General features: G+C 41.9%; 1 protein-coding gene across 2 annotated transcripts; it reads right to left on the minus strand.

Annotated features, from left to right (window-relative positions):
* Nucleotides 1-635: 635 nt before the first annotated feature.
* On the minus strand, nucleotides 636-16,347 carry LOC104339444 (carbonic anhydrase 3). Of its 2 annotated transcripts, XM_075415915.1 has the most exons (7): nucleotides 16,111-16,343; nucleotides 15,616-15,813; nucleotides 12,321-12,439; nucleotides 10,257-10,349; nucleotides 8,303-8,368; nucleotides 5,543-5,698; nucleotides 637-4,313 (listed from the first exon to the last, which is right to left on the minus strand). In XM_075415915.1, the coding sequence occupies exons 1-7, from the start codon at nucleotides 16,145-16,147 to the stop codon at nucleotides 4,194-4,196; spliced, it is 789 nt and encodes a 262-aa protein (XP_075272030.1). In that variant the 5' UTR covers nucleotides 16,148-16,343; the 3' UTR covers nucleotides 637-4,193. The 2 variants fall into 2 exon arrangements, with proteins under 2 accessions (XP_075272032.1, XP_075272030.1); XM_075415917.1 differs by lacking the exon at nucleotides 15,616-15,813 and having other exon boundaries at nucleotides 636-4,313; nucleotides 16,111-16,347.
* Between the last annotated feature and the right edge of the window lie 2,572 nt (nucleotides 16,348-18,919).

The raw sequence follows: 18,919 nt of genomic DNA on the forward strand, positions 1-18,919 counted from the left end.
TTGCAAGTATTTTGCTGTCCAGTCCAAATACAGAAAGTTAAATTTTCTATAATAACAATACTCTCTTGGTGTTTATTTTCCTAGTAATATCACAAGGTCTCCATCAGTACTCAATTCTGTTTCTGTGTTTTACTGAACATAACACTTTACAGCCTTTCTGCCTCTCCTTCACAAATAACACTGAACTGGTCCATTTAATTTTATTGCACATTTTTGCAAATCAACATGTACAGCAGCCCTAAACTGAGAAGAAGATACTTTTATAAACACGTTCTTAAAGAAAAGTTGAGTGCGATTTGGTCTGTAATTCATCATTAGCTGTAATTTTGGTCTGTAATTAATCATTAGCTGTGCATTAGCTGTAGTCTTTTTTTGGGGGAAAATATTGTATGTTCTATCCAATTTTTTGCTTTGGAAATAAAATAATTCCTGAATACATGCTTTGTGCTGCCATATTGACAAAGATAAATGCTAAAATTCATTGAGATGAAAAGCAGATAGATGAGGTGGAATACACACTGTATAGCTGCTTCCTTTGCTGAGGCATGGGACAACATGTCTCAGGAAGAAATAGTTTTATTTTGCTAAACTCACTGACAATATGGACATTTTTCAACTGATTACTCAGCAGATAAATACCAGCGTGCAGATCCAGGAGAGTCTTTATTTGAGATACAGTAACAATAATATATATTCTTTTCATTTTGCAGTAGAAATGCATAATCATAACTGGTTGTATACCCAGAGTCATACCAGGAATTCACAGTTCAGTTACGAATTTACACCCAACTGAAAGATGGCCACAGCTGGTGGGAAACTTGTTTCAGTTAATAAAGAAGCTTTAAAACTGTGGGAATCATCTTTTAATTTTATAGTAATTGCTCTTGTGAGGTGTAGGAAGCTGGGAGGGTTTCGGTGTGTGTCATAACCTAATAGGTAGTAATTCATTTCAGTCATTTGCCTGCCTTGCTGAAATGAATATATACAGTATATACAATATATACTACATTAAAGTAGTCAAGGATTTAGTGCGCAACAGTGATTAGGGTAATTTTTACTTTTTTTTTTTTTTTTTAGTTCAGCAGTGCCCAGAGGCTTTTTTCTCTATTTAAGATAGATGAGGCAGCAGGATCAGAGTCCGCATAACATATTCTTAGTTTGTCACCAAGGTAATCGCTACTAAGATACACTATTCATAAAAGGGAGAAAAGCAATGGAACAAAACTAAATGCACTTTATTCTTTGAGAGGAAAAAGTGTGAAGCATATTTGCACTGAGGTTGATGCTTTTGTGTAGTAATAGTTTGAAGACAGAATGGAATCAGAGCAAATTCATGATGGAATAATATGAATTTCAGACTGTATTTTCCTTTGTGCCAACATACAAAGCATGGGCTTGCTGTTGGAACCAAAATTACTATGTCAGTAAACTTCTAAACTGCCTTTCAAAAGCAGTAAACATACAAATAAAACAAAGTGCACTCAGTATCCAATTTTGTGGGCAATTAACATACAAGTTCAATTTGTGTGCTTAGAAAGTATAAATTAATCAGAAAATTTCAGAATGAGGTAATAGTTCAGCTAACTGTTTCATGTGCTTCTTGCAAGAAACCAAAATTCATATCCAAGATAGTGGTGTTCAAGATCAGACATGAACATATGAATTTTGGGAAGATGTAAGAGAATGTCTGTGTCCAGGCAAGAAACAAACACCTTTTTCGTACCTGCAACAGAACAAGTGATACTGTTCTCATGTCTCGTTTTTGAGGATCTGTTTGATTGGATACACAGAAATCAGGATGAGAAATTAAACTGAACTCCAACAGCTAAAAAGGCAATTGCAAGAGTGTCTGTCCACCCTTCTATTACAAGCACATGTATCAAAGAAAAGAGTAGCAAGGTTTTCTAGTAACGTTTCTAGATGTTACTTTCAATCATCACTCAGCAATAAAAATAAAACAAGAAATAAATTTTTTATGTAAGTCAATTTATTGGTTCTCTGAAGACAGAAAAGCTGTTATTTCAAGTGCAGGCAACTAATCTTGTTTTATTGCCCCAATAACAAGAGACTAAAACATCACAGTCAGTGGCTTTTAGGTAGAATGACTCAAACTCTTGTCTCAGTTATTTGTGTTGAAATTTTCTGAACACCAAGATCAACTGCATATGGATATGAGAAGAAATTTTACATGTAAGACATAGTACAGTAGAAAAAAATGTTGCTTATGAGCTTTCTTTAGAAGCATTTTTATGTGTTGAGAAGATGTACAGATTCAAGAGTTTAAAGAAGATCTAAGAGACGCTTAAAATCAATACCTTTGCAACTGCTGCACTCGTAATATCAAAAGCTGATCTTCTGGTAAGATTAAACCAATGCCAAAGCATTTGTAAACAGGATTCAATGAATACTTCTGTTTCTGCTGACATGAACTTAGATTTTAAAATGAAACTGCTTTATACTAAGCAAAATACACTTCTAATAAATTGAAATACTAATTCTCAATGAGAATTCAGCAGTTCTTCGAACATTTCTAAATGAATACAAAGGATCAAACTCTGCCCTCAGTTTAATTCCTGAATTCTCACTGAATTTTGCTGGTAATAACAGCAGACTTTGTCCCACGTTGCCCATTCATTAGTTCCCTGTTGGAGCACCATTTTTCTAGTAAAGGTGAAAAGAGAAAAAGTGAAGGAGAACTGGGAAATGCCTATTTCTAGACATTTGTAACCCTGCTTTTTTCAGACTTTGACATATCCCTTATAAATGTTGCTGTGAACATGGTTGTGACAACACCTCCAGAAGAATGCCCTCTGCCCACCTACTGATGAGTTAAAGGAATACAGACAATCCAGAAACTTCATCTGCATGAGGCTCTACGCACCACCTTTGACCATCCAATCTCCTGTACGTACAATACTGAATAATCCCCCTGATGGTGAATATAACGTAGCAGATCTTTACTCACATAATCTGCATGTGGGTTCAACCTAGATGGTACCTGTGTTATGCTGTTTAGGAAGGACGCTGAGATGATAAAGTTTACATGATGAAGGACAGGGGAAGATGATTTAGAAGCTTCTGTCTGCCAGTGATCCTTGCTAGGATCATATGTGCAAGCTGATGTGTCTTCCCAGAAAGTAACAGAGCGAAACCAGACTCCACTTAGAGTCTCTAACTACATAGAGTCACAATTAACAATCACTTAGGTGGCTTTACCTGGATTTTTCACTAGTGGGGAAGACAAATGATACATATGAGTAACCCACAAAGACCCTCTCCATATGCAACAAAATCCCTGATAGGTGAAATCACTAATATGCAGACTAAGATGTCGAAAATAAAAAACCAGGCAGAGCATCAAAACTAGAAATCCATCATCCTGGGAGGTAACATAGCCAGAGCAGCAGAAGAAAGGCACTTTCCCCTCAGCAATACTGAAGTTGCTATACTAAATACAAGGCAACATGACACCAGTAGCACTCTACAGCTGGGTGGGCGAGGTAACAGCAGTAGTGAAAGAAGAAAATATCAGTGGGCAGCAGGAGGACATGGCAAAGACAGCAAATGCTGAAATGACAGCAAGGTATCTATCTTTTCTTCTTCACACACAGAAGCTGAGTATGCCTGATTGTATCCCCAGAATACTAACCTAATCTTGGATAACAAACTATGAACCAGAGAGGGAAGGAAAAATCTGGTATGTTATAGAGGAACTTACTCTTTGGATGTTTGCACTGGAGGTGGGATATCTGAGGGAGATCACTACTAGAAATGCTGTAGGAGCAGGCATTTTACCTCCTGTTCATGTACTCTTGACCCACTATTATTTCTGCTTTCCTGAACTACTGGTTCATTTTTTCTGTCTTTACTACATTTCCTTTGAAACTAACTTCAAATATTGAAACAGAGCCCATTTTTCTTTCAAGACCACACGGCAGAGAAGTGACACTATCACAAATGCTGAGGCATTTGTGGTCAAGAATCACGTATATCTCACATTTCCTTATTAAGTTTAGTATTTGCATACAGTATTTTTTCTGCTTTCAAAATCAGATTCAGTTTTACCACTCAGAATTTCAAGCTGAGAAACACAGATCTGGATCCAGAGGAAAAGCAGTAGACAGCAAAAACTAGCTACACTTTGGGATGCAGGGATTTTCTCACTCAGGTTCAGCAGAGTGAGACTTGAGACTTCACTTGAATGAGGCTCTCACGATCCTGCCCTTCACAGGCTGAATAGGGCGACAGTTATCAACCAGTGGGTTCACAGGCTCGTTCTCACCATTCTTGGAAAGGCTACGGAGCTTCGCCATCTGCAAGGAAGAAAAATTACAGCGCCCATGTGAATTCAGCTGGAAGCAGTGTGGACCTTGATGCCTAGAACAAACTCTGAGACAGAAAAGGAATTTTCTTATGTAATAACAAGCATACTGGTAGAGATTATTGGTAGAGATCACTGCGGCCCAACAGCTTGCCATGTTTCTGTGGATCTTTAAGCTCTTCATCCACAGAAGAGTGCATCATCTGACCCTTGCCTTGGCTTCTTTTGGGTTTTTCCCCAAGCCACACTCGCAATGTGGAAAAAGAGTGGGGGCCTCCTGTGACCCTGCAGGAGATGGACAGCAGTCACATCACTTGTGAAAATATGGCCGCCCATGAAGGATGATGCACATCTGAGTCTGTGCAAGGTAGCCTGATAGAAAAAGCTAGTCTGTAGATGTTCCTATTTTGTTCTGTAAGGCAATGTATGTCAGATGGATTATTAAGTTCAATTGTGAATTCAGCACTTAGCCATTGTTCTCCAAATTAATTTAAATTCAGTGTTGTTTTGTTAATTGTTACCCTTTCATCAGAATGCAAAATAAATCTGTTCTGAAAACAGCCAAATTATTAACAAGGCTATACCCTGACTTCTACTGCCGAAGCAGAAAATAGTATAAATAACCAAAACTTTTAATGCAAGAAGTAAAAACAAGATCACCTTCTTATCCAGATTGGATTTCTATTCTTTTTCCTGTGTAAATGCACATTTGAGGTATATGAATACAACTAGTACATTAATTTGTATTAGTATTCAGGTTTGCAGGTTCTAGCTAGTTTGATCCTTCTCACTGGCAGCTTTTAGGAAGTCAAGATCTGGACCAGCGATTTCGTAAACTAATTAAACCACAATGACTAGGAAACCAGCTAAATGTTAGTCTCGTTTGCTATTTAATGGTGAAGCACAGAGAATGAACTGAGGCTGCTGTGATGGCTGAATTTTGTGGCTTGGAGGCACTTCTGCCTGTGCAGGTTTTCAGAACTTCAGGAACACTCTTGCTGAAGCTATTCCAGGTGGTGTCAAGGAAGAGAGCCTCATTCTCAAGGTCAGTTTTACAGTCCATTTCAAAAGTCCATTCTGCAAGCAATTTCTCACAGTCCTCAGCTAAAACTTTCCTTACCAAAAAAGGCAAGGTCACATAGGGCTTGCAAATCACCACACTGACATACTGAGGCACTGTTGAGAACTGGTAAGTGAGTAGCAGAATGAGCTGGAGTTTACCTGGTCTGAGCTGACTTCAATCGGCTCCCTCAAGAGAATCCAAGTGATGCACTCCTCGCAGGGGGGTGTAGTGAAAGAACCGTGGTAGGTCCAGTAGTCCCGAGATTTGGGAAAAAGAATTGAAGGATCAAAGTGATGAAAAGGAGCCTCTTTCCCCTTGAAGAAACAAAAAAATAGTGCTCTGCAGTAACTCTAGGGATATGCACTTTAAAAGACATCAGTATCTCTGTTATTATAAAGGAAGTAATTAAATATCAAGATTCATGCAAGAGATCGATCTCCTTCCAGTCAAGCATTTGCCCTGCGATTAACAATAACTGACATTTTGATTCCATTAATAAATGAAAAGAAATTACAAACTGAATTGTGTGGGACCAAAGCAAATTCATTGTTACATTTTTCTATTCTGGAATTATCAAAATTTTGTTTTATTCTGGGTCACTGGGGATAGAAGTTAATGTCTGTGGTGCTGCAAGTACTGGTACCCTTTTTGTCCAATAGAACAGTGGCCAGGCATTAATACCAGATTCATTACAGTCTTCTCCTCTATCTGAAGTAATTTAGATCTGCATCTCTCTCCTCCCAAAACTGTGCTCTAATTGCATTGTCATGGTGACACTCTCAATCATCTTGCTGGCACTGCTACAATTAATGTAAAAAAATGTAAATGTTTCCTGGAAGACTGCTGGATCCTGAAGGTCTTACAACTAAAGGTGATTATTACCAGACAAGGGAGAACAGCAAACATCAGACAACATTTCCTGAGAAGTTTTTGTTTTCCACCCAATAAGATACTCAAGACAACATCTCCATGGATTGTGATGAGACTTCCTTGTCCCCTCAGGGTGACAAGAATTAAACAAGAAAGTTCAGTTCTCTATTGGTATTTATGATGCAGTTCTGGAAAGCAAATGCTATCATTCCTAATTCCTTCTCCTATCATGGAGAATCTTTTCTAGGTGGGAACAGAATATTACCTTACAAAGTGCAACGGGAGGAGCTGAAATCTTTTACACACATCCTTGCACAAAATATGGGTAGAAAGAATAACATCGAGACTCCAAATATATCTTTGTGACACAATTATTCTGTAAGTTCAATATGAGTTTGCAAATAACTTCACAAACAAAACTGTGTCTTTTCAATAAATACAGTACAGCGTCCAAGAAACTCCTCTGCCTGTAATGCATCATAGCAACTGAAACTGCATGTGTGATAAATACACAAGGCATACCATTCATTAATCTTTCCTGAAAAAGAAGTAATCTTGGTAAAATGTATGTGATTACAGGAAAGAAAATAACTACAAGAGATAAAATGCAAGATGTGGTTGGTTGCATATGCACCTATCTTTCACTGCTTTTTTTCAACTGCTGCTTTTCCGAGAACCACTACAGAGAATATCTGTATGTAGGAAATCAGACTTCTATTTTTAGGCAGTCTCAGATAGAATGTAATGGAATGGATATCACTGTCATCTTGTGGTCATTGTATGACACAGTGTTTCATAGGGTGATTGATCAACCTTTTTTTAACTGTGGCAAAGCTCTTCTGCATGTAAATGGCCAAAAACAATGATACAGGGATTATGAGAGAAAGCTGAATCTGTACGAAGACAGGTATCATTGATACAGTGGGGGAAGCAATGGGTAGGGTGAAAAAAATTACCTTCAATTCCCTCAGCAGAAAGATCTAAATTGTACCTGAAGACTAAGGAAAAGTTGAAAAAATAAAATTAATATGACTCTGAGTGAGGAGAGAACAGATTTCAGGGTCAGACTCGCACACCAGTGGCAATGCATACATACATAAATTAAATGCAAATAATTCTGCTAAATTTGGAAGAAAATGCTTACAAAATCTGTAAAATTCAGTCTAAGTGATCTGGTGGTATATTCAATACCAAATTAAAAAGGGACTTTTCTTTTAGCACCATTAGAATATAAAGCTTATCATGAAGTAGAATTGCTAAAGTATACCTAGACATGAGGTTTATGTTGACTAATAATGTTAAATAGCAATAGATGCAGTATCACAATGCTCTGCAAAGAACTCCCTTCTGCAGCTGTATCTATGCAATAGGTATGGACTTTGGTCCTTAGAACATGAGTTCAACTGGAAAACAGAATATGTTTGCAATGCTATTCACGCTAGTATCATAGGAAGACAGAACCTAGGACTGGTGCAGAAACTGTACTGTGTAATCCTTTAATAAATTAATTCAGTTCCATCTTAAAACTAATGCAGTTTTTAATGTCTCTTACACTGACTGGGATCTTGCTCCATCATTCCTACTAGTTTCTTCTCATTTCAGGCTAACTAGATTTCTGACTCATTATACGCATTTGTTTTGGCCACTGCTGTCCTCAAATTCGAAAAGCTTTTAATTTCTTCTTGATATATGCACACTAGCGTATTTTTACAGAGCAGCATCAGTAAGACTAACAATTGTGCATGCAAGGATTGACACAAAATCCTCTACAACAAGAATACTTACACAAGTGAGGAGTTACATGTATACTTAAGTAAAAGAAAGTGTCCTGCTCCACAGACCAATGTATCACCTCTGGTGCTACTGTTAGGCATCAGAATGATGCCAAAAAGAGTGAATCTGAACTTGACCCTGCTTCAGCAGGGGGGTTGGGCTAGGTGATCTACAGAGGTCCCTTCCAACCCCTACCATTCTGTGATTCTGGGAACTTCTGATTTCTGCTTCTGCTGCTTTTCAGCTACATTATCTCACAAAAATTGCTTTGATACCTTGGTCTTAATGTTATCAATTTCTTCAAGAATTCTCTTCATCTCTGGTTTGGGAGTTTTTCCAACCTATAATGCAAAGCACAAGTACTGTATTTTTTTAATCACGTTCCACAGCATTTGAAAAAAATTCAGTACATCCCATCTGTCAAGTTCGGCAGCAGTACTCTCAGCATGTCCAGTACAGGCTGACACAAAATGATGAGTGTTAAAAGAACATCTGGAATAGCAGACTGAAGTAACTGACTTTGCAATTAAAAAAATGTGTGGAAAGACTCTGCAAGGCATCTCGCACTGTCTGAGGAACAAACCACTCAGTGTCATCCACCAGCCTAGCCCTCGGCTTCTGGTTTGAAAGCAACCCACAACCACCGTGAGCTGTATGAGCCCTCAGCAAAGTGTTGACAGTCTGAGCAGCTGGAGTTCCTGCAGACACTTCAAACATTTTGCAGTACATACACAGTCAGATCAGACTTGATGTAAGACATATGATGAGATTGGTGTCATGACCTCCTCAAGCTATGGGGTCACTTTATTGCTTGTGTTTGTGACGTTCAGCACCTCCAGAAGCTTTGACATGGCTCTGCATCCCAGAAGAGTAGAGACAGCATGCATAAGACATGGTGTTACTGCCATGTCTTGTTCCAAACCAGATTAAATTCCGTTCTTCAGGAGATAATTCAATCTCTGTTTTAGCAATACCCAAAAACCCAGTCATGGGACGTGACAAACGCAGAGCAAAACAAGAGCTCCTGTGCCAACAAGCACAAAGGAAACAGGGAGAGAAGGCCAGAGAAGACAGAGTGATACTATTTAACTTATCTAAGACCTTTTATCTGACCTTAGCATGGTTGATAGGAACATAATGTTGTACTATATAAGCTGTGTGTTACACGATAAAGTTTAGCCTAAAATAGGCCGAAAGAAATTACGAAGGAAGAATAACTGAAGGACATAGTCATAGCAGAGAATCTGGACAGGTGCTGACCTCCTGCCACTTTCAGTTTAAACTAACCACAGGAAAAAAGGTCAGGCTGGCTCACAGCGTAACAGAGTTAAAATGGCATTGAACCTAGCCTGTCCAGGGACACTGTGGCAAAATTAGTTACATCCTCTTGCTATTGCTTGTACGAATGCAGCTTAGTAGTGATAAAACAATAAAAGGAGAACTATTCTCTGACACTGTGTTCAAGCTGAATTGCCCACCTGCTGGTACAATGACAGCCACATAGCTGAAGTTTGTGTAATTTATCACTGTTAGACTGTCTGCCTATTACTGCTTCTTGGTGTCCTAGACCACATGCAGATTTGATACTAGGATTGCTTTCTTGCTGTTAAGTTTATAAAAAAATCAGTTGGAAAATATCTGTACAGTATTATTTTCCAATGAAGCTGCTGTATTTCAAGGTTAAAATGTCCAGCGAACTTCTTTTACCATTGATTCTTTCAAGTACTCGGTCTTTTTGGAGCAGGTTCGTTGATCTCTTTTTGATTCCCAGCTCATGTGAGGATCAACAAGAGACTGAGGATGGGAACCAGCCAACATAACCTTGCTGACAGGTAGAAACAATACCTGCTAGCAGACAAAGGGCAGGAGGAAACCCTCTTCCTATGCAGACTGTCCTCCTCACTCAGTACACAGTACAGCACAGAGCTGGTCAGCTGTCAGGGACAACGTCAGCAAGTGTCCCGGGCTTGAAGCTGTGTGTCTCTTGTTCAACACCAGTCGTGGGATGTGCCACTGGTGTCACAAACGGTGTCAGAGGTCGGCTCTGAACAGGTTAGTGCATGGAATCCGGAGGGGTCAAGGGCATGTGTGACTTCAGTCTCTGCACCGCTTTGAATGTTTTCCTGTAAAATGGTACAGTGCAGGGAAAAATGATGGGAACGTTTCCCCTGGCACTAGAGAAAGATGAAAAATACAGAAAATTATAAAGACTGAATGATTGCCACTTACTTTCAGAAAAATGCCCACAACAGCCACACCATCAGGTTGTTTCAAAGCTCCAACAAAATTACCATGTTTTGGATTCCAGTGCACCATATGTAACTAAAAAATCAATGAAACCTCAGTTATAAATGCAAGAAATTGCCAACAGTGCAATCTTACAATCTTTTACATTAAATTAAGAACAGTTTCCAGTACACGGTAAGTAAAGGAACGGACATGAAGAAGAAAACCATGTGTAAGTATTTCCTATTCCCATTTCCATGCTTCCATGCACTCACACTCTCTGTAAGCATCACTTTGCATTTAATTGAAGTACAGAAGAAGGTAAACAGAGTTTGCCACACAATACCTTTAAAAATTAATCAGATAATTCAACTATAAACAGTTTAACGCAAGCACGTGGCATGCACACACGCAGTGCATAGAACACTTACTGACATGCACTTCATCTCAGGTAGAGTTTTAGATCCTCAGGTTATGCAGATATCAGCTCAAGGATTTACACTGGATTGTATGCAGTACATATGTTATGGTTTTGTATCTCTTACTACTTGGCACATTGTACTAGAAAGTGGAGGTAGTAACCCGGCATTCCTTTCTCATTTCTACAATGCTGTATTTTCAGGATATATTTCAAGTTTTTACATTTCCTTCCAGAAAATCTCTGGCTCCTGCATACAGCTACAAATGCTGCAACCAGCAGTGTGGAATCTCCAAATAAGTAGTGTCTGGAACATAGCGCCATGCAAAAAAAAATAGGAGTCTTGTGTGTATTTTTAATGCAAATTTTTGACCTTTTTTTCTTTTAAACACAGTAACTATTATTTAAAATCACAACAAAATAATTTGCCCTAAATATGCATTAATATATTGCTCTCTGTTCCTTTTCTCTTGAGGATACTGATATCAGTGTTAAGGATAAAGGTGGAGCAGCCACCTATCTTTAGTTAGATTCCAGGAAAAATTTCATACATTCCAGGCTTTCTTCTCCTGTCAATAAATATTTGAGTACTGCAAACAAAAACAAAATAAAATGTCTGTGCTTGAACTAACTAAGAAGTAGCTTGAGAAAGCAGAATTTTTCTGTCTAGTTGGCCACAGAAAGTAGAACACTAACACAGTTTAGCTGTGGCTAAGGATTGGGAAAGCAAACCCCAAACCATCACCCACAGTCATCTGTGCAATGTTTGTGCACACTGATCCTGCAAAATATCTGCCCAAATTTTTTCCTAGGATAGGTGGGCAACGCCCCTGTAAGCTCTGCATCTTGAGGGTATAGGTGGAAGGCAGGAAAACACTACTGCAGACTTTTTGTGGGCGTAGGCATACATTTTGAGCCTATTCTCAAATAAGACAGATGAAGGAGGTAACATTTGCTAGTAATTCACTAGCACCAATAGTGAATTCACTTATATTTTCACCTGAAGAAGTCTTCAGGGCCTTGAGAAGCCATTAATTTTAGCAGTTTTAGCAATTTGGACAACAATATTGTGGTAAAGTAAACAAAAGTTTACTTTAAAAACCCCCCAAACATCTGTTTTCCACAGTTCCCAAAAATAAACACAGAGATTTTAAAGCACAGATGTTCAGAAACTAGAAGATACTCTTTACCACTCAGTTTTAAGGTGGATCTAATTTTGAATGTCAGTTTATCAAATGTGCTTTTAGCAAGTTTTTCTATTAATTAGTAATGCTTTGTGAAAGTAAGTAATTCAAGCTATACCAGAAATGGCTAAAATCCCAAAAAACATCAGCAGAAAACAGATCTTCCTATTTGGAAACAGCAGATCTCTTTTATATCAAATATGTTCAAAACATTCTAAAACACCAGCAAAAACTCTTGCTTGAAGAAGCAAATTCCATGTTAGTATATACTTGCAAAGATACATTTGTTGGCAGATGCAACTTATCGCACTGCATGCTGATGAATATTCACAAGTTTCATAGACAGGTCTCAGAGAAAAATCCATAGCTAAACACTTGCAAAAGGGAGAATGGTTAATTTGTTTGGATGCACAATCAGTCAAATTCCAGTTAGTACGGAATACTACTGCTGAAGATAAGTCCTACCTCTGCTGCGTACTTCAACCCGTCGATAATATGCTCCGAGCCGTGGTCGTCGGAGGAACCCCAGTGCAAGTGCAGCTGGCGCAGCCTGTAGGCGCCCGTGAGCGGCCCGCCCCTCAGCACTGCAATTGATGACCCGCATCAACGCCAGCCGACAAAGCGCCGACACGCACGCTTACTGAACGGGGACCCACGCTTGGAAAACGCGGAGCACCTCTTGCGCATCCGGCTGGTTGCTGTGGGGGTCACAGCGCTCACCACTTTACAAGACTGGGGCTGAATTCTGTTATCGCTCAGGAAGAATCCTTTTGACATGAAAACTGTGGGGGGCTGCTCTGAGTCAAACACAGAATCAAACCCCAGAAGCCCAACAAGCCCTTGGCAAGCAGACACACTATAGTTCCTGATGTGGAGAGAGAAGGAAGGAATTCATAGCTGATTCCTGTCAAGAAACGGGCTGTTGTGAAATGGTTGGGGATAGAACTGTGAAACTAACCCAGAGGTTCTTTGAAGTGTACCTCTAGTCCATGACTAGCATAGCTTCTACAGTTCAGACAACTAAACAGTGGTTACAGCATAGCCTGCTGCTTCAAAGAAAACAAAGATCTATTTCTTGAAGGTAAGGGAAGAGCAGAAAGTTTAGGTCAAATGAGTTTGAAAAGAGTTCTTGAGCAGGCAAAAGCTGTAGTCCACCTTTAACAGTGCCACCAATGAAACAAATTAAGAAGCTATTATTTCTGCTGTTCTTAGCCAAAGAATGCTGACCACGCATCAGCCTGACAGTTCACATCAACTCTGACTTTCAAAACATCACACCTGCTCTTTCAGTTTGGGGATTCTTTAGAGCAGGGACTGCTTCGAGGGTAAGCTCTCAAATACATTTTTCATTCATTACCTAAGGCAGGAACGCGACGTGTTTCCTTACACAGAAAGCTGATAATGCAGTTCACAACTGCGGTGCCAGAAGACCTTGTTTAAATAGCATTCAAGTTTGAACTTCTACCAATAGCTTTGAAGTTCAAAGTTAACATTGAAATAATATTTAAATCCTCTTGTGCCCAATGGTCTCAAATTAATTCTTGATATCATATGTGTTGGAATACCTACACAGAGCAAGAGGTTTAACTTTGCAGTTTCTCTTTTTCGTTGGCATGTGTCAAGCCATTGGGGGGGGCAGCAACAAAGCACTGTGTTGAGTTTCAGACATGCAGTTCCTCTTATTTTTTGAGTTTGTTCACACATAAATAAATTATCAAAACTAACTCAATACAATATTGGATAAGCCTTCTATAGAAGCCTTAAATGGAAAATTTAATGTCACATAGTAATAGCAATTATTATTATAACTATTATTATTATTGTTTCACTTCTGAACCAAGGAAAAATGAGGCACAGACTCTAAGGCCCAACCCTCACAAGTATTTGCTTGCCGTTTCACACTGCAGTCAATTCCAGCTGAATTTGTCATCTACCTGCAGTTACAAGCTAAATCAGTATCAGAGCTGGAAACTCATTTAGCAGTCGTTTCTTACAGGTGGCTCTTTCCAGAGCTCCAATACTGTGAAGCAGTTGGAAACAGCCCTTCATAACAGTATACAGATATCTCTGGCATAAAAATAAATCTTTTTATCATTCAACATTTTCCATGCGATTAGATTAAAAAAAGGCTATTCTCAAGCTAAATTTCTTTTTCCAGTTAAAATTGGACCTGTGACTACAACTTATCCTCAGCTGCTGCCATCACAGAAGCCAGGAAATGAAGGCAATGTTTATGAAATGCTTTCTCATGTGTTTTTTCAGAGCTGTCAAACATGGTATTTGATTCCAATCAGCCCCATCCCTATGAAAGGCTTGAGCCCTAAACTACTGTCCAGCAGCCTTCAGAAAGTGATTAACAGCAGCAGGGAAATAATGTGCACACTGGGTGTCCAGAGGAAACCCAGAGATGATGGGGAGGGGAGAGGCGGGGATGGAACAGAGGGAAGATGGTTCAGAGGAAGGGCTCCACCAAGGGCTGCACCCCACTTGGCCAAAGCAGGGTCTTTCTCTAACACAGTTCCCTGGGCAGACACGTTCGTGAGCAGCCTCCCTCTGTCTAAACATTTCAGCCTTTAGGAAGGTGCAAAGATAGAGCAGAACCACCGTGTGAAAACGTTCAGAGTCAATTTACCTCCCATGCTTTGAGTCGTGGCATTGATTTTATGCAGCGCTTGTGGAAGAGCATGCTACGTTATAACAAAAGTGCAATTTATGGTTTGTCTGAGGCCACCGTGTAGAGACTGCGATAATAAATACTAAAGCACCATACAAATACATAACAAAGAGATGGTCCCTGTCCTAAATAGTTTAGATTCCATCTGCGAGATGTGGAAAAATAACAGGTAGCTGTAATGGGAAATAAAGGAGTCCAGGGAAACAATGAGCTCATGAAGATAAACAAGAGAGACAGCAATCTCTCAATGTGCTGCAGATACATCTCTTTAATTATATAGCTTACTAAGAAGAAAATCCCAATACAAATGTGATCGAAGCAGATGCAGAAAAATACAATTATAAGTACTCTGTTTTCCATTAATTAGATTGCTTTCCTTCTTGATAAAGGGCTGATCAATACTGCATACTCTTGAGATGTCTTCGCATTATACAGTATTGTGAATTTAGTATTCATTTTGACTGTTGCTGCCTGTCTGCATTCAGAGCTACACATTGATACAGCTCTGCACTCATGTTTTGAACAATTTAACTCAGAGATGTGAGACTGCTCTCTCTCAATTAAATAACAAAGCCATTTCATAGCTTTCCAGAAGCTATGAAATGCTGTTTTCATAAATGCTATTTTCACAGCTTTTTCGGACTGTGGAGAAAGTATCTGAAGAATTCCCGCACAAACAGAAGAAATCAAGATCGCAGCTGGTGGAAACATATGTATGAGCGTTGTGGTTACGAAGTGCCTCAGAGCAGGCACCGAACCCCATGAGTGACACTGTCTCCCCTTACACAAAACCTGAGGATGCAGCGTCTGCGTCGAAGGAGGTGACGTGGGGAAGAGGAGTCCACCTTCCAGATGAGTCTGCATTTCAGGGGTGCCCCTGCAGCTACAGCCTCCCTGTCCCACCTACTGTGGACATAAACAAGGCTGGATTCACCAGAATAAACCCCGGGAGTCCCTTTTTTATGCACCCAGATGACTTTCCTCTGCTGGCCTGTGTAGGCCAGATACCACGGGATGCATTTTGACTCCCAGCACTTTGCAAACCTCAGTTCCTGGCAACCCCCAAAAGCCGAACCAAAAACCCACCTGACCGATCAAAAGTGTCGTCAAAGACGACTCGGCAGGTGCGCCCGTTGTTCAGGATGGTTTTGGCTGCCCCGGGGTCGTAACTGGCGTGCCAAGGGCCGAGAGAAGTATCGTGCCGCACGTCTTTGCTGCTGATCTCAATGGGCGACTGCTTGTCCCCCTTGGCCATGGGGTAGTTCTCATGCCAGTGCTCGGGTCCTGGGGGGAAAGGCAAGGGAAGGGACAACGGGCACAAACTGAAGCATAGGAAGTTCCAGCTGAACATGAGGAAGAATTTCTTCACTCTGAGGCAGGCGAAGCCCTGGAACAGGTTGCCCAGGGAGGTTGTGGAGTCTCCTTCTCTGGAGATATTCAAGACCCACCTGGACACAGTCCCGTGCAGCCTGCTGTAGGTGCCCCTGCTTCGGCAGGGGGTTGGACCAGATGACCCACAGAGGTCCCTTCCAACCCTGACCCGTCTGTGAAAGCTCTCCCCGGCCCGGTGGCCCCACTCACCGTTGTGGCTCTCGTAGCCCCACACGGACTGGGCCATGGTGCCGCTGCCCGTGCCCCGTCCTGTCCCTCAAGCTCGCCGGCGGCTCCAGCGGCGCGGTGCCCTCCTCCCTCTCTCCCTCTTCCCCGCCCGCCCCGGGGCGATTTTTATAGCCCGGCGCGGCTTCGCGTCCTCCCCCGAGGGGTGGGCAGGGGGCGGGCGGCGGGAGGCTGCGAGGTGGGCAGAGCCATCTTCTGCCCCCCGGGGCGAGGCCCAGGGATGCCGGCGGGACCCAGCGGCTCGCCCCGTCGCCCTCCCGCAGGGCCCGCCTCGGCCCGCCCTGCCCCGAGGGCCTGGCGGGAGCGGCCGGGCGGGTGCGGGAGCCGGTGCCGAGCCTGCGGCGGGAGCGCCCGCAGCCCCGCGGAGGGCCGCGGTGGAGGGGCGGCTGCGCGGGGAGCCGGGCTGCTGCACGGACACGGGGGCGGCCCGGCCCAGCCTCCGCGGCAGCGCGGCGGGCCTGGAGCCCGCCCGGACGGTTCGGGGCGAGCTGCCGGGGCGGCCGGGCGAGCTGCCGGGGCGGGCGGGCGGGCTGCCGGGGCAGGCGGGCGGGCTGCCCAGCCCTCGCAAACGCGCTGCGTCTGCCCGAAAGGGCTTCTCGCGGCCCGCGAAGCCTCGCCGCTGCGCGCAGCCGGCGCCGCCAGCCCCCGAGGAGGCCGGGCCCGGCGGTTCGGTCAGGTCTGGATCTGGCGTTGCCCGGCTGATCCTCCGCGCGGGGAGCTTTCCTCCAAGTGCGTTTTCTCATGTTGGGCAACTTAGCGGCCGGTATTTCAGCCAGGAAAACAGTTGTTTTTTCAGATGATGGAGAGTTAGCGACGGGCACGGTTGTGTTGGTTGGCTTCGTCCCCGTGCCTGCGTTGAATACTCAGGGCTTTTCTTCCAAAGGCCAGCTTCCCCGCGGTCTCCCTTCGCTTTGTCAGCCGGTGTTACCGCTGCTGCAACTGTATCTACCTCGATCTAAATACCACCTCGAACTACATACCTCCAGCTAGATAATATCCCAAGCGAAATAGTTGGGAGTCAGCCAAGCAGCGTTGCAAACCACGGAGATTTCCAACATTGTTGCAGCGAGCTTGCTTGGATGCTGCTTGTACCCGTGAGCACTGGAAAGAAGCGTGGAAGCAAATCTGCAGCTTCCAGAGGGTGTAAACTCTTCGTGTTCGTGAGGTACGGGGAAGAGCTTGAGAAGCTGCAATATACGGAGCCTAAGATGATTTTGGTCATATTTCATGTTCCAGAACCAGCTGGAAGATAAAGGTTCCCCTTCTAGCTTACTTACATAGCTAGGATAATAAACAGCTAAATACGGACTTTGCTCAGTGTAACTACAATGGTTTCTTTAAACTTCTTGAGTAAATTCTTGTTGCTTGGAGGTTAATCGTGAGTAGACATGCCCCCTTTGAGAGAAAGGTAGGGCAAGGTCTCTCACTTAGGAGTCTGCATCTGAAAATATTTATGTAGAGATGTAAGTCATATCTTTACATAGAGATGTGTCAGATTGAAATTCACTGAACTTTAGAAACTTACATGATATGAGAAGAGGCGTTCCCCTTACCATCTTTAAATATGCAAAGGTGCGCTGATTTTCAATGTCCTTCAAAAAACGTAATTCCTCATATCTTCCTTAGGCAGAATTTGATTAATAAAATACTAGGAGGTGATTTAGGTACAGTGGTATGGAAAATGACATCTTTTCACTTTCAAAAGAGAACTCCAAAACAACAGAAAATACAACCTTTTACTCTGTTATCAATCAAATGGATAATATCACATTTGTTGCAAGGACAGGCATGTAAAATTGACACATTTCAATTTTAATTCAAAAAGCTTAGACATTAATCTTTGTGAAATGGTTTCTACCTCACCTTCCTAGAGAGAAACATTTGTGAGCTCATGAAATTCTAGCTGGAGCAGCTCATTTTCTGTCTGTATAAACAGCTTTAGTGGGCTTGTTTATTGAAGGCTTAGAGAGACTTTTGATCAACTTCAGGTATACGAGGACTGCTTATTGGAGCCACTGATGGAGGCAAGGGACATGATTTGTATTGCACAGAAAAAGGTGCAAGTCAGTTCTTTCCCTAGTGTTTCAATTCATTGCTCCACGTGAGAATTTACACTGTCTTCTCTATTTAGGAGCCCCATGCCTACAGCAAAAGTCTTTATATTTCAGCTTTCCAGTGAGCTGGTCCTGTTGCACCCAGAGGAGCAGCTCTCGTCACCGTCTGAACGTTGCAGCTTCGAGACGCTGACTTACGCGGAAGCGACAAATGCTAGGATCAACAGTGGAGGTACTTGGAGTCAGCCCCAGGCACTGAGTCATGTCACAGAGATTCATTGACTTTGAGGTGGTGGTATTCTTTTCCTGTTGCTTTCATCATCAAAGGTAGGGCAAAAAGAAAGTGTAGTAGCTTTATCTGCATTGAGATTATCATAACAAGATTATTTTTGCATCCCTTAGGACCTACCTTTGCATTTGTCCTTTTGTTCTGATATTGGCTCAGAAATTCATTATCATCTAACTTGCATAAGATTGCTTTCTCTAGAAAGTAAATACTTCTGTTATGAAAAAGCCATTATAACTAAGAAAAGGCCACAGTTTTAAACATTTAAGAAGAGTGGTGTTCACTAGTACATTCGCAGATGCATTGCAGTGATTTGTTTCTGTTTTCTAAACCTCTGACATGTTTAGAAAGCCAACAGCCATCTGACATAGCAAAGGCAGGAGCATAACCAGATCAACCTGTACTATTCATGAAAAACTTCAGGATTTCTTCC

This window comes from Opisthocomus hoazin, chromosome 3 (assembly GCF_030867145.1).
Source record: "Opisthocomus hoazin isolate bOpiHoa1 chromosome 3, bOpiHoa1.hap1, whole genome shotgun sequence".
In the NCBI taxonomy this organism is placed as follows: domain Eukaryota; kingdom Metazoa; phylum Chordata; class Aves; order Opisthocomiformes; family Opisthocomidae; genus Opisthocomus; species Opisthocomus hoazin.

Excerpts from the sequence above, each read along its gene's own strand:
- LOC104339444 (XM_075415915.1), bottom strand. The coding sequence starts at position 16,147 with ATGGCCCAGTCCGTGTGGGGCTACGAGAGCCACAACG. Across the intron at positions 15,814-16,110 it reads GGGCTACGAGAGCCACAACG|GACCCGAGCACTGGCATGAG; the intron begins GTGAGTGGGGCC and ends CTTTCCCCCCAG. Across the intron at positions 5,699-8,302 it reads TTGATAACATTAAGACCAAG|GGGAAAGAGGCTCCTTTTCA; the intron begins GTATCAAAGCAA and ends TGTTTCTTCAAG.